General features: G+C 40.2%; 1 protein-coding gene across 1 annotated transcript in view; it reads left to right on the top strand.

Moving 5' to 3' along the window:
• DNAH3 (dynein axonemal heavy chain 3) overlaps positions 1–15,044 on the top strand; it is a 223,910-nt gene that overhangs the window by 131,450 nt on the left and 77,416 nt on the right. The window contains exons 39-41 of the mRNA XM_058440807.1: positions 282–387; positions 2,857–2,986; positions 5,069–5,314. Coding sequence (XP_058296790.1) covers positions 282–387; positions 2,857–2,986; positions 5,069–5,314 — 482 coding nt within the window. The remainder of the gene's footprint in view (positions 1–281; positions 388–2,856; positions 2,987–5,068; positions 5,315–15,044) is intronic.

The following is a 15,044-nucleotide window of genomic DNA, read 5'->3' as shown; positions in this document are numbered from 1 at the left end:
CCACTGTACTCCAGCCTGGGCAACAGAGCAAGACACTGTCTCCAAACAAACAAATAAACATTTTAGGAACATATAGAATGCTATAAAACTGTATATGAAGGAAAGAAATCAAGGGGCAGATGAACACAAGATTCAAGGTGGGTAAACCCAGGGGACTAGGTTATTGTCAAGATCCATTAATGCCTAGCATGGTGCCTGACATGCAGTAGATGCTCAATAAATGTTAACCCGTATTAGTAACAAAGAAGCGAGCACCTAAACTGGTCCTCTGTGCTTCCCAGGTGTGGGATGATCTACATGGAGCCCCATCAACTAGGCTGGAAGCCCCTGAAGGATTCCTACATGGACACCCTGCCCTCCAGTCTCACCAAGGAGCACAAGGAATTGGTGAGCCCCTCAGACCCTTTCCTTGCCCTCCTCCTATCTCCCTGCTTTTCATCTCGAGGGGCTTCCAGGTACATCTTCACCTTCATAGTCCCTGGAGGCAAGAAGGGGCAGGGAATTCCCTTGTTGTCCCCAGTTTTGTTTCCTGGCTGCCTGCCATTTTTCGAACTTTCTCTCCATATGGTGGGCATAGGGTGGTGCAGTCAATTTCTCCTTCCTCTTCCTCCTTCCCCATCACTTCCTGGCTCCCCAGTGGAGAATCCCAGTGCTGAGGAATGTTCTCTATGGAAGCTGAAATGTCACCTCTTTCTTCATTGCCCCACTAACAGAAATGTCTGTAGAAGTTTCTCTAGAGATGGGCCAGGTGTTCCTTTTTGTGCTGCCAATTCCCATCCCTGTAACCTGGACTCTGCACCTCCCACCTTGAGGGAGCTGGAACCAGTTAGAAGTGCTTTCATTACAGCTACTGTGAGCGACCACTCCCTTCTTCCCTTCTCTGAAGAGGTGGGAAAGTTTGGGTTAGGCGGGTACCTGACCACACCCTCAGACCCGGAAGCAGGAAGGGAGTAGCGGTGTCTGTGGTTCCTCTTACCCTCCCCTGTGTTAATAGAATGCTTAGGAAAGTCTCCACTGAGGAATCCAAGGAGGGTCTATTCCCACAATGGAAACTCTTTGGGGGATTATGTAGGACTGCTGCATGTCTGTCACCACCTACATACATGGATAATATGTAAACGCAAGTACATATCCACGTGCACATTCAAGCGCCAGTCCACACACACACACACACACACCCCCCAAAAGCTGCCAAGTCCCCATATATGTAAAGTCATTTAGGGACTCCCCAGTGTCCCTGGCACAAAGTTTAACTCCTTATCAGGGCCCATGAGACTATGTGATCTGGCCCCGCCTGCCTCTGCAATCTCATTGCCTGCTCTTTCTCAGCCTCAGCTTAGCAGTCTCCAGCAGTCCTGTCTTGTTTCCAAGACAAGCCCAGGTTTCACCACCTCAAGGCTTTTGCTCTTTTTATTCCTTTTCCTGGGACTCTTGCCTCAGTTTATCTCAGAGTTAGCTCACCCTCATCATGCAGTTCTCAACATAAAAATCTCCTCCTCCAGGAAGCCTTCTTTAACTACCCTGTTTAAACCCTTCCTGTTATTCTTCACCATAACACCTTTGTGTTTCCTGCTACAACTTTGCATGATCTGTAGGTATTTTACTGATATCCCTGCTGGATTAGTTATTTATTGTTTGTCTTCCCTGACCCTCCATGAGGGCTCCTTGTCTACCTTTTCCATTGTTTATCCCCAGCACTACTACCATGCAATTAGTAGATGCTCAATAAATATTTGTTGACTGAATTGATATACCACATTTCCATGTATACCTGTATTTTTATATATACATATAAATGCATCTACACATATGTATATTATCTATATAGATCCACACCTAAGTGTGTATTTATTTAGTGATGGCCTACCTACTTCTTAAAAAAAATGTGTATAGGGAAAGTCACAAATAAAATATAACAAAGAGGCTGAGCATGGTGGCTCACACCTGTAATCCCAGCACTTTGGGAGGCTGAGGTGGGTGGATCACTTGAGGTCAGGAGTTCGAGACCAGCACAGCCAACATGGTACAACCCTGTCTCTACTAAAAATACAAAAATTAACTTGGCATGATGGCATGTGCCTGTAATCCCAGCTACTCAGGGAGTCTGAGGCAGGAGAATTGCTTGAACCCAGTGGGGGCAGAGGTTGTAGTGAGCTGAGAGTGCACCATTGCACTCCAGCCTCGGTGACAGAACAAAACTCCGTCTCAAAAAAAAAAGTAAGTAAATAAATAAATCTTTTTAAAAAAAGTATAACGAAGGTTTAAAAAAGCATTACAAGAAAAGCAAGTTGGATAACTTTTTAAAAGAGTAAATGGACTGGAGAACAGACACTGGAGGCAAGAATCATGATACTCCCAAATAAGCACATATAAACCTACCCATACGTGTGGTAAATTACTGAAAATGAGCCCCCCAAATTAGCTCTGTACTCTCTTTGACTAATTTATACAGGAGTCCCACCTCACCAGTGTCTAACAGTCATTTGTAAATTAATTGTTTAGAATTCCTAATACTTTTTATAGAAACAAAGACAGATACACTAGTTGGGTTCTAAACACATTTTATGTGTCCTGTAGCTGACCCAGAGTGTTTCCAAGCCTCTCTGAGTATCAGCTCTGGGCAGTGGAATGCAGCTGGGAAACTGAGTTAACATGGCCTGTGGGCAACAGTCTTAGGACCCCGAAGGAGGATGCTGAGATAGGGGTCTTGTTGCCTGTAAATTTTCCCCCAATGCACCTACGTGTAAAATCAGCAGTCTAACCAGCATCTCTAGCCTCACAAGGTAGACCAAGCTCTTAATCTTCAACTCACTTGTTGCTCATGTCTCCAAGTCTCATGGAGGTTTCTACTCTCAGGTCAATGACATGTTCATGTGGCTTGTCCAGCCCTGCCTGGAATTTGGTCGCCTTCATTGTAAATTTGTTGTCCAAACGTCTCCCGTCCACCTTGCCTTCTCAATGATGAGACTGTACTCTTCTCTGCTTGGTAAGTGCTAGCCATGATTCTTAGGCCACATGGGGGATGGGTCTACCTTGGCTATTTCTTTTTCTTTTTTTTTTTTTTTTTGAGATGAAGTCTCACTCTGTCGCCAAGGCTAGAGTGCAGTGGCATGATCTTGCCTCACTGCAGCCTCCGCCTCCCAGGTTCAAGTGATTCTCCTGCCTCAGCCTCCCGAGTAGCTGGGATTAAGTTATGCACCACTTCTATTTTTTTGTATTTTTAGTAGAGATGGGGTTTCGCCATATTGACCAGGCTGGTCTTGAACTCCTGACCTCAAGTGATCCACCTGCCTCTGCCTCCCAAAGTGCTGGGATTACAGGCATGAGCCACAGCGCCTGGCCTACCTTGACTATTTTTTCTGCTCCCACCTCTCTTTGGCCCCCATTGAATTACAACATGACTGGCTGTTTGATCTAGAACAAGCAAGCCTTTGGAGTGCAGATAGTAGAGTTTGGTAGGGAAAGTCCATGTGTTTAGTCGTTGTCTGACATTGATTTTTGGGGGTATTCTAGGGCAAATTACCCCATCGTTCCTCAATCTAAGGCTCCTCATTCACATAATGAGAGTAGTAATTCCTGCCCTTTTTTACCTCACAGGGATCTCCTAGAGGGAGATGAACATAGTGGGACCTCTGTCTTACCTCCTCTCTGATAAGAGATTAATATCCAAAAAAACAAAGAAGTAAATGTAGACTTATTGATCCAGCACTTTCACCTTAGCATATAAACCCAAAGAATTGAAATCAGAGACTTGATCAGATATTTGTATAACCATGTTCATAGAACTCTTGTTCACAATAGCCAAATGGTGAAAACAACCCATATGTCTACCGATGGATGAACAAATAAGCAAAATGTATTGTAATTTTGCAATGAAATACTATTTAGCCTTGAAAAGGGAATAAATTCTGATGCATGCTACAGCTTGGACGAACACTAAAGCCATTATACTAAGAAAATAAGCCAGTCACAAAATGACTGTGTGATTCTACCTCTATAATTAATGTGCATAGAGTAGCCAAATTTATAAAGACAGAACAGAGAATTCTGGTTGCAAGGGGGATGAGGGAGGATGGAGGGGGAAGTTATTGTTTAATGGGCAAAGAGCTTCAGTTCTGCAAGATGAAAACAGTTCTGGATATAGATGGTGGTGATGGTCGCACAGCAATATGAATGCACTTAATACCACTGAACTATACACTAAGAAATGGTTAGATGGTAAATTATATATCATGTATTTTACTACAATAAAAATATTGCAGTAAAGGCTGGATGCGGTCTGTCATGCTTGTAATTCCAGCACTTTGGGAAGTTGAGGCGGGTGGATCACGAGGTCAGGAGTTCGAGACCAGTCTGGCCAACAACACAGTAAAACCCCGTCTCTACTAAAAATACAAAAATTAGCAGGGCGAGGTGGCGGGTGCCTGTAATCCCAGCTATTTGGGAGGCTGAGGCAGGAGAATCACTTGAACCCAGGAGGCAGAGGTTGTGGTGAGCCGAGATTGCACCACTGCACTCCAGCCTGGGCGACAGAGCTAGACTCCAACTCAAAAAAAAAATATATATATATATAGTGATTATGTATATATATATTATATTATTATATAGCAGTAAAAATAAAAATATTGCTCATGCCTGTAATCCTAGCATTTTGAGAGGCCGAGGTGGGTGGATTGCTTGAGCTCAGGAGTTCGAGACCAGCCTGGGCAACCTGGCAAAACCCCATCTCTATAAAAAAATACAAAAATTAGTCAGATGTGGTGGCTAGTGCCTGTGGTCCCAGCTACTCAGGAAGCTGGGGTGGGAGGATCACTTGAGCCCGGGAGGTTGAGGCTACAGTGAGCTGTGACTGCACCACTGCACTCCAACCTGGGAGACAGAGTGAGACCCTGTTTCAAAAAAAAAAAAAAAAAAATGCATGTGAAATGATGTGGTAGGTGATAGACACTCTGCCAATATCAGTTGCCCTTCTGGCCCAGACCCTTCAAAGGCAAAGCCAACTAGTTCACAGCCCTTACATCTGTGGCATTCTGCACTCTGTCCTGAGATTCGCTTTTCTCACTTTTAGATGAAATCAGGGCAGTAGAAGAGGAGGAAATGGAATTAGGTGAAGGCCTGTCAAGTCAACAAATCTTTCTCTGGCTCCAAGGACTGTTTCTCTTTTCCTTGGTGTGGACCGTGGCTGGCACCATCAACGCAGACAGCAGAAAGAAATTTGATGTGTTTTTCCGCAACCTGATCATGGGCATGGATGATAACCACCCAAGGCCCAAAAGCGTCAAACTCACCAAAAACAACATCTTTCCAGAAGGAGGTAATTTAGAACCTGTTTGTTATGTTCCAGTATAATAATTGGAATTACGTGTTCTAAACACAACCAGAATGTGCAGACAGGTGAGCCCTTTACAAAAGCCATGGAAGGCCAGGCACGGTGGCTAATAAATATGTAAGGAATGACAGAATTAAAATATCATCATTGGCTGGGTGTGGTGGCTCACACTGGTAATCCCAGCACTTTGGGAGGCTGAGGTGGGCAGATCACTTGAGGTCAGCAGTTCAAGACCAGCCTGGCCAACATGGTGAAACCCCGTCTCTATTAAAAATACAAACAAAATTAGCCGGGCGTGGTGGCATGCACCTGTAAACCCAGCTATTCAGGAGGCTGAGGCAGGAGGATTGCTTGAGTCCAGGAGGTAGAGGTTGCAGTGAGCTGAGATCATGCCACTGTACTCCAGCCTGAGCAACAGAGCTAGACTCTGTCTCAAAAAAAGAAAAAAGAAAAAAAAAGAGAGTTGGCCCATGGGTGGTCCTGAAGTCAGGGTTTTATGGGATACTTAACCACTTTTTTAATTTAGAAAAAGATGATATGACTGTTTTATTTTTGCAAAAATTACCTATAATTCCATCACTAAAACAAAATGAGAAATATAGATACTTGTGTTTTTCTTATTCCTTTCTATTTCTGTGTGTGTTGACATGCCTTCTTATGGGGTACTTATGGTATTAATATTTCTTTTAATTTTGTCATTATAATTTTTTTTTTGAGATAGAGTGTCGCTCTCTCGCCCCTGCTGGATTATAGTGATACGATCTTGGCTCACTGCACCCACCACCTCCCAGATTCAAGAGATTCTCCTGTCTCAGCCTCCCAAGTAGCTGGGATTACAGGCATGCACCACCACGCCTGGCTAATTTTTGTATTTTTAGTAGAGATGGGGTTTCACCACATTGGCTAGGCTGGTCTCGAACTCTTGACCTTAAGTGATCCACCTGCCTCAGCCTCCCAAAGTGCTGGGATTACAGGCGTGAGCCACTGCACCGGGTCTGCAGTTATATTTTAATATAATATTGAAATGTTTCCAATTTCGCTGCATACATTATCTTCAAAATGATCACTTAGTGACTATAAATATTCTTATGTGTGTGACATCATTTCTTATAAGGAAGATGCTTCTTCTAAGTCGCTTTTGTTTTGTTTTTCTACCACCCAAGTAAGCCACTATATAAAATTTAGAAAATACAGAGAAAGGAATAGAACAAAATTAAAATCAATGGTAATCTCACTATCCAGAAATATCACTTCTTATGTTTTCTTTCAGTTTTTTCTGTATTCCTAGAACAAAAAGAGGATCATACTATAAGTACTTCCCAAATAGCTTTACTTTTTGTGATTGTAAAAAAACGTGTATCAAGGGCCATGAGAGAACTTCTAGGGGAAATAGTAATGTTGCGTATCTTAAGAGTGACCTGGATTACACAAATATGTGCATTTGCCAAAACTTAGTAAATGTGGGCTTAGGATGTGTGCATTTCATTGTAAGATTTATATCAAAGGAAAAATACATAAACAAATACTGAACACTAGGTAATGATAAGCATGCTGAAGTATTTATGAGAAAGTGTGTAGATGCTTACAATTAATTTTGAATTTTTTTAAAAAAAGATAGATTAAAGGAAGGATAGAGGGATGACCAGGTATGTACTAAAACAAATAAAAAGCTAATGGTAAAATCTAGAAGGTGAGTATACAAATGTTCACTGTACAATGTCTTCCATGTTTCTGTATGTTTGATAATAATGAAACATTATTATGTTTCATAATAATGAAATAATGAATGAGCAAGTAGATACTATTACTGCCTGCCACATACTCTTTCTCTGCACAGCTTGCACACTTCATTTGATACATGGCCATCTGTCAGATTGTGAACCCCAAAAATCTGAGACAGGTCTCAGTTAATTTAGAAAGTTTATTTTGCCAAGGTTGAGGACGCGTGCCTGTGACACAGCCTCAGGAGTCCCTGACAACAAACATGTGCTGAAGGTGGTCAGAGCATGGTTTTATACATTTTAGTGAGATATGAGACATCAATCAGCGTATGTAAGGTGAACATTGGTGCCATCTGGAAAGGTGGGACAACTTGAAGTGGGGAGGGGACTTCCAAGTCATAGGTAGATAAGAGAGAAATGATTGCATTCTTTTGAGTTTTCTGATTAGCCTCTCCAAAAGAGGCAATCATATATGAATTCATCTCAGTGAGCAGAGGGGTGACTTTGAATAGAATGGGAGGCAGGTTTGCCCTAAGCGATTCTCTGCTTGACTTTTCCTTTTAGCTTAATGATTTTGGGGGCCCAAGATATGCTCCTTTCACAAGATGAACCGCAGGGAGGCTCTGTCTCTGTACCAATCCATTAGTCAGATTGTCATGCATTCATTGAGTTTTTGGTTTGGATGATTTTTGCTTATTTTATTGTCATAGTAAAATACACATAACACAAAATTTACCATTTTGACCATTTGTAATTGTTCAAATCAGTGGCGTTAAGTACATTCACATTGTTGGGCAACCATCACCTCCCTCCATCTCCAGGACTTTTTTTACATTCCCAAACTAACTGTTCTCTTTAAACAGTACCTCCCCCAATGCACCTTCTCCACCCCTACCCTGGAAATAACCATTCTACTTTCTGTCACCATAAATTAGAGTGCCCTGGGTACTGCATGTAAGAGGAATCATACGGTTTTTGTCTTCTTGTGACTGGCTTATTTTACTTAGCATAATGTCTTCGGCGTTCATCCATGTTGTAGCACGTGTCAGAATTTCCTTTCTTAAGGCTGAATATATTCCATTTCATGTATACACCACGTTTTGTTTATCCATTCATCTGTCAGCGGATCCTTGAGTTGCTTCCACCTTTTGGCTATTGCGAATAAAGCTGCTATGAACATGGGTGTACAAATACTGTCTTTTGAGTCTCCACCATTTCTGGTGTATATACTCAGAAGTGAAAATCTGGATCATATGTTAATGCCATGTTTAATTTTTTGAGGAATTGCTGTAATGTTTTCCATAGAGGCTGCAACATTGTACCTTCCCACCAGCAATACACAGCAGTTCCGATTCCTCCACATCCTCACCAGTGGTTGTATTTTCTCTGTATGTTTTACTGATAATAGCCATCGTGGTGGGTATGAAGTTCATTCTTATTTTTTAAGAAAAAAATGTACAATAAAATATGTGGTAAAAAGACAACCATGATTAACATTTTGATGACAATTCTTTTAGACATTTTCTTATACATGTTTGTGTCTCCAGGTTTGTTTTTAAAATATAAGATCATTCTGTACTTTTATCTCCTAGTTTTTACTATCATTAACAACATTCTGGTTGTTAATGATATTTACTTAATTCATTGTTATTTCCTTATGATGATTTCCTAAGATAGAATTGCTGAGTCAAGAGGTCGGTAACATTTTAAAGCTTTTGGTTGCTAAACTTCCCTTGTGCCTCACTGAGTATTGTCTTTTCAAAATCTCAAGCAGTTTGAAATATGAATATCATATCTCGGCCAGGCACAGTGGCTCACACCTGTAATCCCAGCACTTTGGGAGGCTGAGGCAGGCAGATCACTTGAGGACAGGATTTTGAGACCAGCCTGGCCAACATGGTGAAACACCATCTCTACTAAAAATACAAAAATTAGCTGGACATGGTTGTGGGCGCCTGTAGTCCCAGCTACTTGGGAGGCTGAGGCAGGAGAATTGCTTGAACCTGGGAGGCAGAGGTTGCAGTGAGCTGAGATATCACACCATTGCAATCCAGCCTGGGCGACAGAGCAAGACTCCATCTCAGAAAATAAAACAAAACAAAAAAATCTCAAGCATTTGAAATATGAAAATCATATCGCATTTTAACTTTCTTCTCCTTTAAAAAAAGTTTTAATAGACTTTAGTCTTAAATTTATAGAAAAATGTTGCAGAAAATACAGAGAGTTTCCATATGCCACTTCTTCTCACCCACACAAACACAGTTCTTTCATTAACATCTTGCAGTACTGTGGTATTATAGTTACAGTTGATGAACCAATATTGCTAAATTATTATGAACAAAGTTCATAGTCTACATTAAGGTTCACTCTTGTGTTGTATGTCCTATGGGTTTTGACAAAGACGTAAATGTCATGTATTCACCATTACAGAATCATTCAGGATAGTTTCACACAACCCAAAAAATCCTGTGCTCCACCTCTTCATCCTCCCTTCCTTCCCTGATCCCCAAGCAACCACTGATCTTTTTATTGTCTCTATAGTTTTGACTTTTCCAAGACATGATATTCTTGGAATCATACAGTATGTGAAATTTTTAGACTGCCTTATTTCACTTAGCAATATGCAGTTGAGGTTCCTACACGGATTTTTGTTCTTTGTTAGATTGCTTCTTTATCACTTAATAATATTTCATTGTATGTATGTTTATCCATCCACCCATTAAAGGACATTTTGGTTTATTACAATTTTTGGTACTTATAAATAAAGCAGTTATAAACATTTATGTAAAGGCCTTTTGTGAACATAACTTTTCCATTAATTCATTTAGTAAACACATAGACATGCTATTGCTGGATAATGTTAAGCCTGCGTTTACCTAGACCAAGTCAAGAAGAACAGATTTCTTAATAATTTCGGGTCTTTCTATTCATAAACATGGATTATCTCTTTATTTGTTTAGACTTTTTTATTTCTTTGGCTAGAGTTTTATAGTTTTCCTCATCTAGATCTTGTATATTTTTTGTTAAATTTATACCTAAGTAGTTCCTTCTTTTTTGGAGTTAATATAAATGGTATTGTGTTTTCATTTCAAATTCCACTTGTTCATTGCCCGTATATAGAAAAGCAATTGACTTTTGTATATTAATCTTGTATCCAGCCATCTTACTACAATCACTTATAAGTTCCAGGAGTTTTTTTGTGGATTCTTTGGGATTTTTTACATAATTATGCCATTGACAGACAGTTTTATTTCTTCCTTCCCAATATTTTATTTCCTTTTCTTGTCTTATTCCATTAGCTAGGACTTCCAGTATGATGCTGAACAGAAGTAATGAAAAAGGGCTTCCTTATCTTGCTCCCAGTCTTAGGAGGAAAGCATCTAGTTCTTGGCCATTAAGTGTGATGTTTAGCTGAAGGTTTTTCATTGATATTCTTTATCAAGTTGAGAAGTTCCCTCTATTCCTAGTTTACTGAGAGTCTTTGTCATGAGTGGGTGTTGGATTTTGTCAAATGCTTTTTCTGAATCTATTAACGTGATCATATGATTTTTCTTCTTTAGCTTGTTAATGCAATGAATTACACTAATTGATTTTCAAATGTTGAGCCAGCCTTATATACCTTGGAATAACAATAATCAACTGGAATAAGTATCACTTGATTATGGTGTGTAATACTTTTCATATGTTGTTGGATTTGATTTGCTAATATTTTGTTGAAGATTTTTGCATCTATATTGATGAGAGATACTGGTCTGTAATTTTCCTCTCTTATAATGTCTTTATTGATGAGAGATACTGGTCTGTAATTTTCCTCTCTTATAATGTCTTTATCTGGCTTTGGTATTAGCATAATGCTGGCCTCATAGCATGAGTTATAAAGTGTGTCCTCTGCTTCTATTTTCTGTAAGAGATTGTAGAGAATTTGTATCATTTCTTCCTTAAATGTTTGATAGAATTCACCAGTGAACCCATCTTGGCCTGGTACTTTCTCTCTTGGAAGGTTATTAATTGTTGATTAAATTTCTTTAATGGATAAAAGCCTATTCAAATTATCTACTTCTCCTTATGTGAATCATGTAAATCATCTCTTTCAAGGAATTGGTCTATTTTATTTATCAAATTTGTTGGTGTAAAGTTGTTCATAATATTCCTTTATTATCCTCTTAATGTCCATTGAATCAGTACTGATGGCCTTTCATTTTTTTAGTTTTTTTTTTTTTCTTTTGAGATGGAGTTTCACTCTTGTTGCCCAGGCTGGAGTGCAATGGCACGATCTTGGCTCACCGTAACCTCCTCCTCCTGGGTTCAAGTGATTCTCCTGCCTCAGCCTCCTGAGTAGCTGGGATTAAAGTCACATGTCACCATGCCTCAGCCCCCTGAGTAGCTGGGATTAAAGTCATGTGTCACCACGCCTGGCTAATTTTGTATTTTAGTAGAGACGGGTTTTCTCCACATTGGTCAGGCTAGTCTCAAACTCCTGACCTCAGGTGATCTGCCTGCTTTGGCCTCCCAAAGTGCTGGAATTACAGGTGTGAGCCACCGTGCCCAGCCTCATTCTTGATATTAGTGCTGTCTTCTCTCTTTTTCTTGGTTAACCTGTCTAAAGGTTTATCAATTTTTTTTTTTTTTTTTTTAACAGGTAGAATCTGCCCAGGCTGGTCCCAAATTCCTGGACTCAAGTGATCCACCTGTCTCACCTTCCTAAAGTGCTGGGATTACAGGCATGACCCACTGTGCCCAGCGTATCAATTTTATTAATCCTTCAAAGATACAGCTTTTGTTAATTTTATCTATTAATTTCCTGTTGTCAATTTCATGATTTCTGCAATAATTTTTATTTCTTCTGTTCTGCTTCCTTTTATTTAATTTGCTGTCTCTAGTTTCCTAAAATGAATGCTTAGATTATTGATTTTAGATCTTTCTTTTTGGCTGTGCATGGTGGCTCACACCTGTAATCCCAGCACTTTAGGAGGCCAAGATGGAGTATCCCTTGAGCACAGGAGTTTGAGACCAGTCTGGGCAACATGTCAAAATCCCGTCTTTACAAAAACAAAAAACGAAAATTAGCTGGGTGTGGTAGCTCACACCTGTAGTCCCAGCTACTCAGGAGGCTGAGGTGGGATGATTGCTTGAGCCTAGGAGTTGGAGGCTGCAGTGTGCCATGATCATCCCACTGCACTCCAGCCTGGGTGACAGAGTAAGAGAGTGAGACCCTGCCTAAAAAAAAATTAAAAAGTGTTTTATTGCCCAGGATGTGTTCTATCTTGGTGAATGTTTCACGTGAGCTTAAGAAAATATGTAGTCTTCTGTTGTTGAATAAAGTAATAAATATCAATTCGATCCTGTTAATTGATGATGGTGCTATTCAGTTTCACTATATTCCTACTTATTTTCTGACTGTTATCTGCCAATTAGTGATCGGCAGGGGTGGTTGAAGTATCTGACTATGATATTGGATTTGTCTATTTCTCCTTGAAGTTCTGTCAGTTTTGCCTCATGTATTTTGGCATTCTGTTTACATTTGAAAAGTGAAAATAGTATCTAATTTAAATTTCTTCTTTTTTAAATTAGAAGTGAGGTTGAATTATATATAAAGTGGTAGTTTGTTTTTCATATGTTCTTTATTTAATGTTTTTGTAGGTTTTGTTTCTGTTTGTTTTTAACAGACTGTGTCCCCTTTTGTTTATTTTGCCTGGAATGTGATGCATCCTTTCCGTCAGCAAGGAAAAAAATTATTTTCTGGCTCCCATAACCATCATCTCCTTTTTTCTTGTTTTGGGGCTTTGGTCTTTTAAGGTGCACTTTTCATTTTGGTATCAGCCACCCACAACTTCAATTATTCTTTTTACTGCCTTGAATGATTTTAATTCTGCCTTTGTATCTTTTGTTTCTGTGCCAGGCTTTGTTAGTGCAAGGATGGGAAAGTACAGGCCATGGAGTGAAATTGTCAGAGTTCGGACCCTCGCTCCAACACTTACTACTGGGGTGACTTTGAGCAACTTCTTTATCCTCCTCAGCTCCCTCAATTATAAAATGGGGACAACAATAATAGTAAGGATTAAATGAGTTAATACATGTAAAAATACTTTGAGTAAATCATGGTATGTAGGAAATGTTCAATAAACATGAGCAATTTTATTGCTATTATCATCATCATCTCTTAGGGCATCCATCTCACTTTTTATCTTGTCGTTTCATCTTAGCTTGTTTTTCCTTTGTTGCTTTCTGTTCCTGCTTCATTTAAAGTTAGGTCTTTCTGCACCTTATTGAAGATACCAAACAGTTTTCCTGAAATTTGGCTTCAAGTCCTGCATATAAAACAAGTTTCAGCCTGGCACGGTGGCTCACCCCTGTAATCCCAGCACTTTGGGAGGCTGAGGCAGGTGGATTTCTTGAGCCCAGGAGTTTGGGACCATCCTGGGCAACACTGTAAAACCCTGTCTCTACAAAAAATACAAAAACTATTAGCCAGGCATGATGGCACACACCTCTATTCTTAGCTACTTGGGAGGCTGAGGCAGGAGATCACCTGAGTCCAGGAGGTTGAGGTTGCAGTGAGCTGTGATGCAGCTACAGCCATGCATGACCACTGCACTCCAGCTTGGGTGATACAGTGAGATCCTGTCTCAAAAAAAAAAAAAAGTTCATAGATAAATTCTTCAGGTTAATTTCCATATGACATTCCTTTACATTGCAATATTTTTTTCACAGGCTCCACATGTTGTTTTCTGCCTTCCTCATCCTTCAAGATCAATCTGTTTATGCTCTGTCTGCAGAGATGGTACATGAATTGCCCTTGACCTCACTTTCAGATCACTTTGTGATGACCTCTTTCCTTTCCTTCTGCAGCTAGAGAGCCTATGATGTGATGTGCACAGCTCCCACTCAGTTTCTAGATAATTTTCCCTTATAACATCTCCTATCCACAACGATGGCCTCATCTCCTCCCTCCATGCCCTACCCAGCAGATGCAGCATAAAACAAACCATAATTTTCATCGTGTCCTGCAAACTGACTTCTTTTGCGTATATCTTCTTTTGCAGCAGCTTGTTTAAAAAAAAAAAAAACAGATTTTTGCCAGGCATGGTGGCTCATGCCTGTAATCCCAGCTACACAGAGGCTGAGTTGGAAGGATCGCTTGAGCCTGGGAGTTTGAGACTAGCCTGGGCAACATAGCAAGACCCTGTATTTTCTTATAACCATATTCAAAAGCTTAAAATGCCTTTCTAGCCTGTCCACAAGGGCCCATGATTAAAATTCTAATGCCGAGTGCTCCAGGAAGGCCTTCCCTGACTTTATGGGACATTGTTTTCTAGGATTTTCATGATATACAAGACATGGCATAAATGCATCTCTCAAATAAGTGCTGGAGGAACTACACTGGGAAGCATACACTAAGGAAAGCAAGCAGACCCTTGTGGGATTCTGTCAATGTTGGGCTCACGTTGTTTGACATGGACCTTTGTTTGTCAACCCAGGGATCCATTTGTCCAGAAAGTGCTAAATTTCTCTTTATTCACTCATTCATTGTGTGACCTTTGAAAAGTCACTCACTGCTCAGTTGAGAAGTTTACTTTATTTTCCCAAGTGCAGGAGAGGAAAGCAGAGCCGGGGTGGGGGTGGTAGGGGTGATAAAAGTCATTTATCAATTCATTACCCATCCATTCCTGAATTTCTGCTATTCTCCTCTTTCTACTCTCACACCCAGACCAGAGTTTAAGTTATAATCACAACACAAAGAGAACAGGAGCCATTACTCTGATGAAAACCAAGAAGAGCTAGAGCTAAACATTACCAAGTGCCTTCTGTGTGCCCAGAACTATGCTAGATGTTTGACACATATATCTCACTCACTCTCCGTAGTGGTGATTTTCCGAGCTTGACATAAAATCAGGCCTATTTTACAGATGTGCAAATGGTAACCTTAGCCAAGGTCACACAGCTGGTAAATCTACTTTTACTAGTTAAATCTTTTCTCTTCTCTTCTCTTCTTT

This window comes from Hylobates moloch, unplaced genomic scaffold (genome assembly GCF_009828535.3).
Source record: "Hylobates moloch isolate HMO894 unplaced genomic scaffold, HMol_V3 SCAFFOLD_6, whole genome shotgun sequence".
In the NCBI taxonomy this organism is placed as follows: domain Eukaryota; kingdom Metazoa; phylum Chordata; class Mammalia; order Primates; family Hylobatidae; genus Hylobates; species Hylobates moloch.
Note: the sequence above shows the minus strand (reverse complement) of the source record. Positions and strands in the feature narration are given on the sequence as shown.